The sequence below is a fragment of the Wasmannia auropunctata genome, unplaced genomic scaffold, assembly GCF_000956235.1.
Source record: "Wasmannia auropunctata unplaced genomic scaffold, wasmannia.A_1.0 LD335208.1, whole genome shotgun sequence".
Lineage (NCBI taxonomy): Eukaryota > Metazoa > Arthropoda > Insecta > Hymenoptera > Formicidae > Wasmannia > Wasmannia auropunctata.
In genome coordinates this window covers 27,688-43,057 of record NW_012027682.1, presented here as the reverse complement: position 1 = coordinate 43,057, position 15,370 = coordinate 27,688, and the positions used below count along the sequence as shown (strand labels likewise).

Genomic DNA, 15,370 nt, shown 5'->3' with positions numbered 1-15,370 from the left:
TTACTGCACGCTACGCTCCTGCGTACTCCGGCTAAGCGCGATCTAATTGATTAACTTTATTCGTTAATAACTCTGTAAATAAAGGTCTGAGCCAAAATTGGAAGAGGAACTTTTAGTTCAAAATTTCATTCTCTTTCACGCCTTGAAATATTAATTAAGCGGGACACCCTGTATATATGTATATGGCTCCAAATAAAATAAAAATTCACAAAAATACTTGCCAATACGAGTCTACACCGTTGTCAGGGCGTTAGAAAATAATTTCAGTCATAAAAGTCATAGATTACGTAATTACGCGCGATACAAATATATGATGAAAATCAAATTGGTACATAGTTACGCATGATACAAAACCATCGAACGTTTCGATCCGTGAATCCTCTTCAGTGATGTAAATTAAGTATCCCCATACGATACCAGTGTATCCCCATACGACTACTGTGTGAGAGATAAGGCCTGGTCCTTATCTCTCACACAGTAGTCAAACGGTAATAACCATTTGACTACTTCGTGAGAGAACTGGTACCATATGGAGATACTTAATTTATTCACTGAAGAGGATCCACATCACGGATCGAAACGTTTGATATCGTTTTATATCGTGCGTAACTATGTACCAATTTGATTTTCATCATTTATTTGTATCGCGCGTAATTATATGTAATATATGACTTTTTGATTGAAATTATTTTTTAATGCCCCATTGGCAAGTGTGAATTTTTGTATCGTCATATCTTTTCCTTATTTTGAAGCTAGATTTTTCATAGAATTTGTCTTTTATGAATATTATATGGGAGACTAGCAATTTCAATACATAAAAGAATACTAGTAGTAGAAAAATCGAATGCTGTAAAATCAATGAATCCTACATCGTGTAACATTCTTATAACTTTAACATTTTTGCACTGTTTTTAGCTACCAATCGAAGATTAAAATCATTCGAACATAAGCTGCAGAATATCACGGAAAATACGTCTCAGAGTAATGCGGCGTCCGATGTTTCTCATTCTGCCAATGCGAAAGTTGTCAAAGATAAGCTGAAGGATAAACTTAAGGACAACAGGATCAAAGAACCTGAAAATGCGGCTGACTCGCGAATCTCTGGTAACGCCGTTGCGGCGAGCAACAAAAATCCTAGGAGAGCAGTGCCTTCCACGGACGCGGTTTGCAAGCTCGAATCTATCAAGAGTGTACACTCGGAGCTTGACATCAAGGATGAGAGTCCGATGTACGAGTCCCACCCGACGAGCCAGCCGTACGAGCAGAGCAACTACGCACCCGCGAATCAGTCGCAACAGTATTATTACATGATGCCGCAGAACACTGGAATCGTGCCCCAGGGGACGATCATCCAGGGCGTCGTGCCGCAAGCTCCGCACACGGGCTACTACGTGCAGCAGCCCTACATGATGCAGACTACGCAGGGCAAATATATATCCGTCGCTCCGCAACAACAGCAGCAACCTGTTGTTTATCAGCAGCAAGGTCATCCGCAGATGATGGCCCAGCCGTACGTCAACAATGCGAATTACGTGTCCTACGTGGCGGTTGCGACGCAGCCTCAAGAGTACATAATTGCACCTGGGCCAATGACGGCAGCTCAGCCGAACCCGCAGAATCCGGTTCAGTATATTCCCAGGGCGCAAAACAGGCAGAGTAACAACAGACACTTGGCGCCGCGACCAAATCCGCAGCATCCTAACGGGCTGGCGACAAGAAGCAACAGCACCACGCCTGTCAGAGGTCAGAGGCCTACCGCAAACTCGAGAAACGCGAGAGGCGACGCTGCTCCGCCGAGGCAAAGGCGGAGAACGTCACAGCCATCCAGCGCGGAGAATAGCGGCCAGAAGGTCACGTCCCTGATCGTACTCAGCGACAGCGACGACGAGATAGAGATGATTATCATGGAGAAGAATCCCGCGGAGAAAGCAGCTTCAACCAACAGAGCCAAGTCGTCGGAGTCTCAGATCGCTCAGTCCAGGCAGAAACCTACGATCACCTCGGACATCATCGTACCCTCGACGAAGGGCATTCTCTCGCCGCAAATCATTCAGCGAATGAGCCAGGGCGGCATATCTATCACGCCGGTGAAGAACAATCCGCCGCCGGCGAACCCCAACACACAGCTGGTGGTGGTCGTGAACGACACCGGAAGTCACTACGCCTTGGCGCTGCCCAACGGCAGCAAGCTCATACTTACTCCGGAGCAGGTGGCGCAGATCAGGGCCTCGAACGGAGGGAAACTGATTTTGTAATCGTGTAATACCGACCATTATTACCCGGGTTACCCAAATCGCGCGTGTCCTCGTTCCGTTTCCTAATTTTTCGCCATCGACAACGTATAAATGTGATACGCGCGAGCCGACAAATTTTATCCACACTGTCGATTTTAGTCATTAGGTTAGACTGCAAAGACAAAAGTTTATTGACACAATTACACGATCTAATCATACGATCGCGAATGTTTGAAAGAGAATTAATTTAAAGATTAGACGATATCTTCCGTTACACATATTATGTACAAAGAATACTTAAAAAAAATATTTTTTAATTCTAACCGTGTTTTCGCAATGTATAGTTTATACTTAAGTGTAGTATAATAAGAAATAGAAATGAAGCCGGAGAGGGACAAAACTTCTATTAAAACTTTTTCGTATCTCTTTCATATTATTGAAAGAAATCGTATATTGGGCCGTATTGATAAAATTTTCGCAAATAAAGCCATGTGTTTAATATATAACATTTAATAATATATAATTGCAAAATAGTGCAAAACATTGCATTGTTGTATTTGTAAAAAATGCAAAAAATGCTTTTTAATTCTCTTTAATAAAGAGCATTGCGAATCGTAATTGCTTCATATACATGATGGATGCACATGAAATGAAATTCGAATTAAACACTCATATCTTTAATTTTGTACAATGAACAGAGCTGAAACAATATTCTATCTAGCGGACATCAATATCTAGAATTTTATGAAAGTTTCATGAATTTCCTAGAAAAGAGGTATTGAGTCGACTATAAGTAAATAGAGAACTGATTTTTGCATGATAACAAAAGCTGCTGCAAAATAAATTACTAAATTAGTAATTTTGCACAAATTGAAAAATTATAATTTTTTGCGTTTTTATGTTTCTAAATTCTAATATTATGTTAATATGTTTGATAATTAAAAAAAAGGCAATTAAACTTTTATTGAGATATCTCAGTTTTCATGATTGTCCTTTATAAATTGTGCTAATACATATTAAGTATTAATACATATTTAGTATTAATACTGTAATTAAGTGCCGCGACACGAATGCATTCAATTTACATGGGAAAACATGTTCTTGAATGTCATCGGAATGAATGTGCGTCGATTCATATAAATCTATGTGAACGCATTGGCACGGCACAATATCGAATAATGTACATTTCTCATGTATTGATTACAGATAACAATATATAAAAAAACAATAGATGGAGAGATATTTCCTTAAATATATTATTCTCTTTTCTCTATCTACATAACTAAGCAACAAAATATTTTTTTATGTATGTTACAAAAACAATTTCTCACTGCGAGAAGAAGGTTTGCACTTAGCATTAAGCCGAGTAGGAACGTTAAATCGTTTAGCACAAGTATCACGAGTAAAAGTGGTAACGTGAGCCAGCAGCGGACCGGGGCTCGATTGATTGTGAGGAAGATGGGACGCAAGTTCTCTCAGTTAATCGGATTACTGGAACTTGGCGATTTTTTTTTTCCCTTGGTTGCATTCTCAATATACGAGACTGATAACATAACGCGTTCGTCATGCGAACGTTTTCAACTGCATTAACGCAAGGCCGTCCGGTCGTCCTTGGATATACCGGCCGCTCTCCTCTACACCTGATTCTTCTTTCGCGCGTACGGTAAATCTTTGTCGAAGGCCAGGAACTTGGACAGGCGTGTCCCGTTGTAAGGCGTGTTACTTCCCGGTGGATGAAGCCTCATCTAGAACAAAGGTCGACGTCAGGCATAATCGTATGCGGAACGATAGCGTAAATAATCGATCCTATGTAATTTACATTCTCCTCTCTCGTACTCGACATTGACGACTAATTATTTATCTGCACTCAATCTTGAAGGACTACGTACCATGCGCCTGACTTTCGATGTGTTCCTCGAGATATCGTGTCGACGATAAAATAATATAATAAACAATATTTATTCTATTAATGCTTTATTCATGTATATATATATATATACATATATGTATTTCTGACATCAAAGTAAAATCTTTATGCGTACACATTGCTGTGATAGATAAGGAAATTTAATTACAAAACATTTCATATTTGCAGATTTATGAAAGGTCTAACACTTTCATTCGGGCGTTATAGAATCGAAAAATCTTTTTTTTTTTTTAAATATTTTACAAAGTTCTATGATTATGTTCTTTTAAATTATTACCGCAAATAGAAATGTGCTAAAGTTTTTTAAGATAATATCCGTGGCTAAAATCGTCCACAAGTATTACAAAGTAAATGCCGGCAATATGATTGATAATATGGCTTGCTAACATATGACTGCTAAAGCTATGCTAGTTGGATCCTCGTATAAAAGCGATAATACTTTCCAAAGCTCCGTCAAGGGGTTAATCATCAATCACCCAGCTCCGATGCGCGCGTCGCGCGGTTAGTTTTATTAATAATGTTAAAAAAAACTTCCCATTGACGAAGCTTAAAAACTAAAGAACCGACTTATTCTTCCTTATCATATCTCGCATTCTAAGACAAGTAGAAAAACGTATGTTATAAAGTATCTATTTTATGAGCGTTTTGCTCGTGTCTGTTAATTATTTTTTTTTGTTATCCACTTCTTCATCTTGAATACTCGATGTGGCAGTGATTTGATTATTATTTACTTATCTATTATGTATTGTTTACCTGCAGGCAAACGTAACATAACGTAATATAATCTACTATTCTTTATTACCGTAATATGAAGAGGTGGATAATTGATTTTAAGGCGATAATTGTTTTATCTACGTCGCCGTTATTATTATTTTATTATAAGTATTATTTATGAATGGTTGAGCTCTCCCTCCGACGCAGCAGCAGCAGCCCCGCCCCGAGCATTAGTATAGTGTGGCTTTGACTCTATTTGGGTTTTATGATTTGCGTGCGCGTGGATTGCGGCCGTGCAGCATCATTTCCCGTTCTACTTCTCGGCGTCAGTGACTCTCGCATTCCCATCCGGATTATTGAATCGCTTCTGCAACGAGAAAAAAGACCGACACCAATCCGTTACACGCGTTTACGGCGTTTTCGATGTTACGATGACAACATCAGATCGAATTTGTTCTCTTTTCTTTGACTTAAGGATTATTTTGTTGTCGCCCGCCAAGCTCTTTGATCTTGTTGATGACGTTAATTGTATCGGGATTAATGATAGCATCTAATTGAATTAAAATTTAAGCAAACTTTCACAAGAGAGCAATACTATTTTTGAATACACCAACAGACGTATTGCTTTTCTATGGATTCTTTACGAGAAGATTCCTTTGAAAGTTTTCTTATTCAAGTTGATTTTGTCTTGGTCATGTGCATGCTGTTTTCCTTATTTTTAAAGCCATATATAAACGGCGTGTTTTCACCTCTGTTTTCGCACGCGTAATTTACCACAATCTCGAGTAAAACTCGACACTCACCATGATTCTGTACTTCTCCTTGCAAGCGTACTCGGTCTCGTCCACGTCGTTGTAACAGTCGCTCTTGTAATCCTCAGGTATCGGACGGCCCTCGAACTGGCAGAGCCTGGAGAGCGGTCTCGCCTTCACCAGCATCTTCTCGAAACCGATCGGCTTGTGTTGCGGACAATAAAACACGTCCGGAGTGTTCTTGTCGAAGACGATGCTCTTGCGCATTATGTCGCCGCATTGCACCGCGACGAGCAGCGTCTACGGCATATATATAGAGACATGATAAAAAATCTTTTTGACTAACATTTATACGATTTACAGAAATTTTTCAGAGAATTGAAATTAAATTTGAATAAAAATTGAAAATTATAATTTAATATTAAAATTAAAAGAATTATAGATTATCTTCGTTGCTTCACGCGCGATTAATCCAGATAAACATATAGAAAAATGTATTTGCTATCGTTTAGCCAATGGAAATAAAAAGACCGTTCCAATTTCACAAGAAGCTTCTCGCGTCCGGAATTAGCTGTGTGATTTCAGTTAATTAACTGTCGTCTTCTCATTCGCTGATGTGTCGGCGCTTTGGTTTTCCGCGCAGAAAATTCTCATCACGACATGCGCGCGAAGGTAACAATCGGCTTCCGGGAGTAAAAAAGCACAGGAAAATGCGTTAACAGGACTGCATTATAACGCATCCCGCAACGGATGAAAGTCCAACCACTTACAGCAAGTGCGACGAGCAGGCTGAAGACGTAAATATTCCCTGTAAGAGCAAAAAGGTGAGTCAGCGTGGAAAAATCAACTGCGCAACGTGTGGTAGAAAAAAAAGGCAGTGAAAAAAGATAGAGAAAGGATCCGGAATATTTACCGGAGGCAATCTACCTTGCGCAAGTGTAAACGTCACAATTTTGCCGTTAAAGACAAGAGAGCATGCCGAAGACAAGAACGTAATATCGAGACGATAATTCATATTACTTTTTTTGTCTTATTCAGCTTTCGTATTCCTAAATATACCGCCATAAATAGATCTTTGAATTACCCTTGAATTATCCTCTCTGAATTATCTTTCACTTAATAACTTTAATAATTTGTTGATTTCTAATCAGCAAATTATATTCAACTTATAAAATTAAAAGTAAATCTTAAAGACCGAAAACGAGCAAAATGTATTTCATATTACATACTATTTTTACGATATCTCTTTGTGTATAGTTAATTATGTATTAATTGAATGAATTTTACGATTGATGAAGATTGTAGTTGAGTCGAAATTAGTACCGGTATTTTAATATGTAATATAAAATACATTAGTTAATAGAACATCTAATTGTTTTCTCGTTTTCAGTCTCGAGGTTTACTTTTAATTTTATTTGTCTTTGCGATTTACGAGCCGTATTTATAGTATTTTCTTCCTTTTATAAAGTAGCCCTTTACCATGTTCTTAGTTTATGCAATTCGTTCACGATCGCAAAACTTGCCGGAGGCCCGTTAATTATGATTCACATTCGAATAAATTCTTCTAATCACAGAGAGTTACAGCCGTAATTGCGATCACGGATCCTGATAAGACTTCTCTCGTCTTTTTTTTTTGCTAAATCGTATTTTTAAGCACAATAAATATAGATTATCTTAATTACCTAACTCTGAATTATCTTTATCTGAACGTTGAATTAGCCTTCAATTAATTACTTGATTAATTTGCAAGTTAAAAAAACCGATAAATTATTCATGTAATTAATTAAATAATTTGCAATTTAAAAAGCCGACAAATTATTCATGTAATTTGATATAATTTGTTCCTTAAATTATCAAGTATAGTCCAGTAAGATTAACGTTCCTCGTGCAATTCGTTCACAATCGCAAAAGCCGCCGGACGTCCGTTAACTGTAAAGATTCAGAGATTCGAATAAAATTTCTTCCAGTCGCAGAGTCGCGTAATTACGATCGCGATTCCCGATAAGATCTCTCTTCTTTTTTTTTTCCTAGCTCCGCGAGTCGATTAATGTATATACACGCTTGTTTCCACACTTTTCGATTCTAGGTCAGCATTTACTATCTTCTCGCACCGCGCGTTCGCTCGTGTATTTTTTTTCACGGTCAACGGCCAGAGCTCGGCCTCGGGAAGCGTCGCGTGCGAACGTTCAACGCTTCTTTCTCTCTTTCTCTCTCTCGTTTCACGCTGACCCAAAATCAATCGAACGGTCTCGGCTTTTTGATATTATCGTACGGCTCACGAAACTTTCCCCCGTCATTTACGCAACACCCCACGCATATAACATATCCTGGTCCGCGCGCAGTTGCATTGGCCGTCACATAAATTTGCGTCACCGTCGAATAAATCTCGCCGATCCATTCGATTTAAGGTATAGCGCGCCTTTCTCTGTTCTCAAAGAAGGGAATAATTTTGCCCGACAAATATAAACGGAGAAGAAATATCGCTTCGTCGATATTGATAGCTGTTGCGTAACACGTTCAACTGCACACACCAAGATGCATCTGTGCATGACATTTTCACCGCGAGACATTTATCCGTGACATTTCACCCAGCATCCGTGCAGGTCGAGTAGATTGTTAATAACCGGGCGAATCGAATTTAATTACCGGAGTTCCCTCTCGTTTTCTCGCGTATTCCAATATCTGCCTGTAATTTCTGACGGTGAAGCAATTTGCTCGTCACGTTATTTCTCACCTTCACCTGCAGTTTGAGGCGGATAATTCATACCTGGCATACGCGGGAAGTCTCAAGTTCATTGTACCTCTAATATGCAAAACTTTCGCCGAATTTCACGACGAACTGCACTACAAGTGAAACTTTGCGAACATTTCAACGGGCGCTACTTTAAAATTAAAGAAAAATTTATATTTAATTAACACAGTAACGAATGTCAGATAGACATTAAACCGATATATCGAAAAACCAAAATGATAAAACGCTTAAAAGATACATGATTTTTTGTTCGTTTTCGCTTTTAGTGTTCCAGAGATAGGTAATTAAAATTGCTGGATTACAACGATTCTTTAAAATATTTGTGATATAATCGAACGATAATATCAAAGGTCAGGGAGACGCTAAAAAAAGATATCTAAAAGATATCCAGAAAAAACGTTTAGAGAATTAAAACATCTTGTTAACATTATTACATTCTAAACGTTCAATAGAAATGAATTATTAAAACAAGAGCAGTATCATTTCTTTAACATTTGCAATATCCAGGAAAGCTAAAAAGAGCTATATATTTAAAAACTAATTAATGAGCGTCTAAACAAATCCGAATTCTCTTTCCACCTCTCATTTTGGCATCTGGGAACGGTTCAGTGGTAAAAATTGCCCGACCATAACGAAACTCGCTTAAATTTATACCGAGACCGTGACGCGAGAGCTGCATATACGTATACGAGGAAGGATCTAGGATCGTTTTCCGCGGAGCGAGATTCCAGCGTGACGCGTTGACGCGGCGCGTGAGATTCGCGTGTCGCGGAGCGCAATATCCGACCCGTGCGCTCGACCCGTTTCGTCGGACGGGGACGGCAAGGTGTCAAGGTGCAGCCAGGCACCAAGTCGAGTGCTCGACTTACCCATGCTTCTCGGGCGACGGGCGTTCGCTCGCACCTGTTGATCCTCGCGACGCGGCGTCTCCTCGTCGACTGAACCCGACTGAATCGCCGTGTCCTCGTCCTCCCCGCCTGAGAACGCCGTCCGTTAGGCAGCACGGATAGTAGCCGCCGATTCGCGCTGCGAGCTCGTGGGTTGAATAGCAAAACATCGTTGCTATTCAGCAGTTCGTGAATATTCGTGAACGCATCGCGATAATTGACTTTAGAATATCACAATAAAATCTGACATTCTATATACCGTTGTTGCAACTAGAAGCTTACATTTTTTTTTACATAATTTTTTTACATACGAAATAGCTTGAATAAGTAACTAAATAATAACTTGATAGTAGCCAGGTCTCAATCTGATATCAATAAGGCTTCCGTTAACAACACGGTATATCTCGAGTAAATAAAATAGTTCCAATAATTAAATGTTTCCTGAAACAAAACTATGTGAATGGCATCACACAGTCATCACGAAATCATGCGTTTAGGGCTTCGGAGTGTCTTGATTCGCTGCTGAGTACAGGACGCTTCAAGGATTGTCGACGAGAAATCGCGCGTTTCACAGACAATCGGCCTCACGCCGTACCAGATCTGTTCCCTTTTATAGATACAGGATGAGTCGCCACGCCATCATCCTCGCGAATCGAATCGATGAGATGATTGAATAGCTATGTAGATCAAGAGAGTACATTACAGAAGTCAATCTGCAAATGTATTATACGCATCTACTAATGCTTGCCACGAATAAAATTTGAATTTCACAAACGCATATAAAGTTCATTAATGTTACAAATTCACAAAATTACCTTTTTCTTCAAACTTATTATTAATTACCAAATTTTTCTTCTTTTGGATGAGAGCTATATTGCAAAGTATCGATAAAAAAACCTTCGCTTTTCCAGATTATTATATCGCCTTCGTCTATTCTAGAGTAAATCTCTAATCAATTATTAAGCATAGCGTATGCCGTCATGTTCAGGTGCTAACGGATTTTTGGTAAGTCGAGGATAGAAGGTAGGCGTTACGTGGGTGAGCGACCTCGTCTTTCCCTTATTCAGTTAACGATAGTGTCATCGTTACTCTTGGCACGAGAAAATATACCGAAGAATAAGAACTATTCTGGAAAAAAAAAAAATAAATTCTATACACTTTCTCACACTGCAATATCAACATTACATCATTTTATTATTACTGAAATGCATTGATTTCATTCAACAAGTATATAAAAAATATATTAAACGGTTTTTCAAATCATTGAAATTATAATATATGTGATTATGAAGACATAGGAATTCAAAAGGAACAGTTACAGCATAATTGCCAAAATAGTGCCAGCAGCTCCTTAGATATCAGCCTGTAAGAATATTTGAATCATTAAAGAAGTCTATTGTATATAAAAAAAAATCATATATCCAAAATTTGATGAAACATTTACACAGCATAAAAGTTTATGTACTTACAATGTCATCAAAATCGAAATCGCATGCATCAGATAAATCGATATTCTTCGATTTGTCACTGTTACCGTTTACGGTATCTTTCTCCTCCTCTTTTACTGTCTGCGTCATAGGCACATCATTATTAACGTCGGATTGTTCATCCTCCTCTTGCGATTTATAACGCCTAAAGGAATGTACATTTATCAAATCGATAGTATTAAGTTGATTTCGAGTAAATTTTTAATTTTTTTTTTTTTTTTTAGAGAGGATATGTGCTCACCTCTTTCTATTGAGAGGCTTCTTTTTCTCTAAGAAGAACAAGTTTTTGATCCTTTCGATCGCTGGCGCACTTCTCTCTTTCACTTCGGGTTGCTCGAAAATATTTAACACTTCTTCGGCGATAGGCGGCAACGGTTTATCCGGATTAAGCGCGCGATGTGCTAACACATCCCACATGCGTTGTGTTCCAGAATCCGGCACACATTCCGGTAAATATTTCTGACTAACGCTGTCATCGGGCAGCATTGGTGTAAAAATTCAATAGATAATTAACATTATATTACAAATATTGTAATACAAATATTGCAAAAAAATATATTTGTCCTTCATATTTTATCGGATATATTTTATATTTAACATAAATATAAAATATATCCGATAAAATATGAAGGACAAATATAATTACACCAATGCCGACGATATATGCTTACGTGTCGGGCAATTCTAAGGACTCTAACAGATCGTCCATGGCATCGTCCTGCTCCTTCGACAGTTGGTCCATCACGAATTTCAACGGTCTCTGCGCTATTGCTCCATAATCTCGCTCGAATGGCAAACCAATCTCAATAAGACACTGTCACAAAGAAAAAAATCTTCGACGTGATTATCTGATTAGCGAGATATTTCAACATTAGAAGAGAGAATATTATAAAAACAATATTACAGAGAAATATTCTTACCCATGGTTCATTCGGTACGTCAACACTTGGAAATAATGCCATCATGTTAGCTTCGCAGTTTGCTCTGTAGACTTTCTCCACTATCGCGACAACGTTTTTGTCAACCATGGCTTGCACCAGACTGTAAAACGGCTCGCTTGCCGGCTGTAAGGAGTTTCTCAGTTATTTTTACTGCTACATCAATAGAGTTTACGGCTATTATATGACAGAGACCCTGTTATCGTACCTCGGTAGCGGGTGCAATAACGTACGAGCCATCCGACAGCCAATATTCCATAGGAATGTTTTCCCGCGCAGTGAAACAGTGGATCTTATAACACTGCCTTGTCTTGTCTTTGAGAGTCATGGCTTCCTTAGATTCATCTACAATCGGCACATTGCAGACATCACAATCGTCTGAATTTATATTACATGGGACAAGATTAGCTGTATATAAAATTAAACACGAATTACCCGAAACAGGAATAGCCTTGCCACCGTATACATAGCCGCGGATAATATCCTCTTTCGTGTAAGGGGTCCTGTTGTTGTCCGTCCATTGTGCGACATTCTTAATCGGCACTTCTTGATCGGGCATACTGGATGTACTTGTTTTAGCCATCTGTCTCATTTCCGGTAACTTCACCTCGGTCGGATTCTTACAACGTAAATAAATTGTAAAAAATATAAATTTGTAAAAGACGGTAAACTGTTTTACGTGCACTAGAGCATTACTTTGGAAATTCCAACGATCGGAATGCGAAAGTCGCCCAATTCCATTTCGCAGCGCCACGGATTCGGTCTAGTCGAGGGTCGTTTGTAGAAGCGCACATCCGACATAGCATGTTCAAAAGTGAGATACTGACCGTTAATCTGCAAAATATTATATACTAATTATACTCATTATATATTATTTATTTCATTATTATTACTTATCATTATTTTATTTTACGTAATTACATACAATTTATCTTCTCATATAATTTAATAAATCTGCCCACACATTTGCTCAAATTACCTGTTCCAGAACATTCATAAGTAACGTTTCACTGGCTGTTTGAGAATCTTCATCTATATCGTGCAGTGTTCTCTCTCCACTACAACATACCATAATTTTTTGTTCTAATTAATATTTTTATTATCATGTTTCATATTACTGATTTACTATAATTTCTATTACTAATATTAACAGCAAAGTTAAAAGTCATACATTGCTATAAGTGAAGTTTCTTCTGAACGTAATGTCTCTGCGATATCCTCTGCCTGAAATTGGTCAACGACGTTCTCTTCTTCGTCGAAAGTAGACAACAGGATTATTTTTCTGTCAGATTTATCTCTGCAATAAGCAACAAATTTAATATGTATTGACCAAAAAAAAAAAACTTAACAAATTTAAATATATATAATTATTAAATTATTAATTAAAAACTTAGCAAATTTAATATATATTGACTAAAAAAATTTAACAAATTTAAATATATGTAATTAAAAACTTAGTAAATTTAATATACGTATATTGACAAATAAAAACCTTGACATTATGCAGATTATGCTATTGTATATTTTAATACACTTACACGCATTCGTGCTGAATATATTTGACCGCGGCGTCAATTGCCTCCATCCAAGAACTAGTCTGATTTGTGGGCTGCAGTTTCTCGATGCTTCTTATCAAATCCCAGTTTCCAACCTGCATGCTACACAGCTCGTGTACATTTTCCATTTCTATAATACTGTCGCTTGTAGTGCTATCCGAGCCCATCAATATCACTCCTACTTCATCGTTGGGACGTAGGAATATCTGCGCAGTGTTTTCGCAATTAACAGACATGTAGATTATATGGAATAATTTGTTATTAACGGTACGACGAAGAGGAACACACCTTCTTCTGAATGATATGTTTAAGAATATACTTTTCCTTATCCAACAGCTGCGAACTGCTCTGTGTGCCATGACGGACGATTCCGACGTTCATCACAAACGTTATACACTCCTATCGGACATAAAATACAAAAATTCAAATGTTTCGAACAAAACGATTCAGAATAAAAATAAATTGAAGGCTCGTAAGAATAAATCAAATGTATTAAAGTCGTGACTATCAAGCTGACATTGGTGTGTATTGATTTTTATTACAATATCCAACCACATAAAAAACTGCGCGCCGCAATATTTGTCGGTCTTGAAATACCAAATATCGTATTGTATAATGTATGAAATAGGAATTTCCTTACGAAACACAGATATTTCACAATTTATCTTATTGCGTTTGTATAATATTCTAATCGCGACCCGGCATGGCTTGACATAACATATATATATAGGCTTGACATATTATATTATGATTTTTTATTTAAATTTTTTAAACACTTGACACCAAGCCACTACCTGATGTGTATAACTTTCAGATCACCTTATCATCTCAACTCGAACGAGACTCGATTTAACTCGAGAAAACCATTCGAATACCTTTAATTTCCTTGGCGCCATTCCTTTAGCGTTACCGAAGCCCTCAAGGTTTTAGCAGGAACAGTCCTATTGACACAATTTCCGGAACCTCTGTTCGACGTATACCCAAGTTACATCAGAAAAGTGCCGCCGGGAGCGAGCCTAAACAACAAAACTAGGCTGTCTTTCGTGTTCACATTTAATGTATTTTCTAACCGTACATTCACGATTCTGTGTACCTACTTAATTCGACTGTTGATTATTATAATGATTTGATCGAATCGAACTCGGGACCTTTGAAAGGAAGACTTTGATCTGTTCCGACACTTCCGACGGTACCGGGCGGCTTCGTCCAAACGCCTGAAACGTCAAAATCAAACGTAACCTAACTTGCGTGTCACGTGACAGTTCATGGTTGCGTTCGAAACGTCACTCGAGTGCCCCCCCCCCCTCCGCCACCGCGTATATCGTCTTATCCTTCTCGTTTACCGAATGTTGAACAAGGATAAAATGATGCACGAGGGCACCTCTGGTGACGTTTCCGAACGCAGCCTAACCTAACGCGGGCTCTACGCGCGCACACACACACACACACACACATGACATGTGATACATGTGCACACGTCAGAATTGTCAGGTCGTTTTCGTGTGCTCTCGTGTCGAGCTTGTGGATCGTGTGTCGCGTGGGTCGTGCGATCGTTTTTCTGCAATTAAAACACAAAAATATGGTACTTCTGAACGCGCAATTTATTCTGTTAGTAAACCTGGCCCTGCTGTCGATTCATACCAGCGTAGGGGAGAACAAATACTCCGCCGAGGCGAACAAGGCCAAGTATGATGTGGACTCGTCGCAACTCCCGACGTCTCTCAGAGACCTGGACAAGCCGTTTAGGATGGCGAAGTTGAACGTGCTTTGGGTTAAGGCCAAAAACGTGAGTGACGAATTACATGTAGAGCATAATAATTAGAAGTGTATTAAGGATGTTTAATACGTACAATAGTAGCAAAAAGTTAAAGGACTGATTTTGACGAATATGCTCTTCTCATATAGTTTGAGTAATAAGGATTGTGCAGAATGTTATCATTTATTCAGAACTAGAGCACAGAAATGCTTCTGTTGCTTTTTTCCTGAGAATTTTCGAATTCTATGGCCAAATCTAACCAAAAAATTCAAATTAAAATCCTTTATAACTTTGGATTGCTTCAGTAAATCGACTCCGGCTTTGTCTTAAGTCTTTCAACATATATAAGAACAATCTGTAAAATTTT

At 38.4% G+C, this 15,370-nt stretch overlaps 4 protein-coding genes across 9 annotated transcripts in view; 2 read left to right on the top strand and 2 right to left on the bottom strand.

Annotated features, from left to right (window-relative positions):
- The window catches only part of LOC105457533, a 22,923-nt gene extending 19,459 nt beyond the window's left edge, over positions 1–3,464 (top strand). For all 5 annotated transcript variants that reach the window (XM_011702248.1, XM_011702244.1, XM_011702245.1 and 2 more), the window contains one exon: positions 916–3,464. In XM_011702248.1, coding sequence (XP_011700550.1) covers positions 916–2,255 — 1,340 coding nt within the window. In that variant the 3' untranslated portion in view covers positions 2,256–3,464. The remainder of the gene's footprint in view (positions 1–915) is intronic.
- On the bottom strand, positions 3,194–9,355 carry LOC105457534. Of its 2 annotated transcripts, none has more exons than XM_011702250.1 (4): positions 9,249–9,355; positions 6,398–6,435; positions 5,679–5,927; positions 3,194–3,979 (listed from the first exon to the last, which is right to left on the bottom strand). In XM_011702250.1, the coding sequence occupies exons 1-4, from the start codon at positions 9,250–9,252 to the stop codon at positions 3,869–3,871; spliced, it is 402 nt and encodes a 133-aa protein (XP_011700552.1). In that variant the 5' UTR covers positions 9,253–9,355; the 3' UTR covers positions 3,194–3,868. The 2 variants fall into 2 exon arrangements, with proteins under 2 accessions (XP_011700552.1, XP_011700553.1); XM_011702251.1 differs by lacking the exon at positions 3,194–3,979 and adding an exon at positions 4,192–5,242 and having other exon boundaries at positions 9,249–9,354.
- A 1,066-nt stretch (positions 9,356–10,421) lies between these two features.
- LOC105457529 (X-ray repair cross-complementing protein 5-like) lies at positions 10,422–14,506 on the bottom strand. The gene is made up of 14 exons (XM_011702239.1): positions 14,345–14,506; positions 14,123–14,263; positions 13,536–13,646; positions 13,230–13,453; positions 12,863–12,988; positions 12,671–12,749; positions 12,388–12,525; positions 12,127–12,310; positions 11,900–12,036; positions 11,674–11,817; positions 11,425–11,567; positions 10,995–11,222; positions 10,736–10,898; positions 10,422–10,629 (listed from the first exon to the last, which is right to left on the bottom strand). Exons 2-14 carry the CDS (start codon positions 14,141–14,143, stop codon positions 10,618–10,620), a joined length of 1,710 nt encoding a protein of 569 aa, XP_011700541.1. The 5' UTR covers positions 14,144–14,263; positions 14,345–14,506; the 3' UTR covers positions 10,422–10,617.
- Positions 14,507–14,692: 186 nt separating this feature from the next.
- The window catches only part of LOC105457530 (alpha-2-macroglobulin receptor-associated protein), a 2,429-nt gene continuing 1,751 nt past the window's right edge, over positions 14,693–15,370 (top strand). Inside the window, exon 1 of the mRNA XM_011702240.1 lies at positions 14,693–15,033. Coding sequence (XP_011700542.1) covers positions 14,701–15,033 — 333 coding nt within the window. The 5' untranslated portion in view covers positions 14,693–14,700. The remainder of the gene's footprint in view (positions 15,034–15,370) is intronic.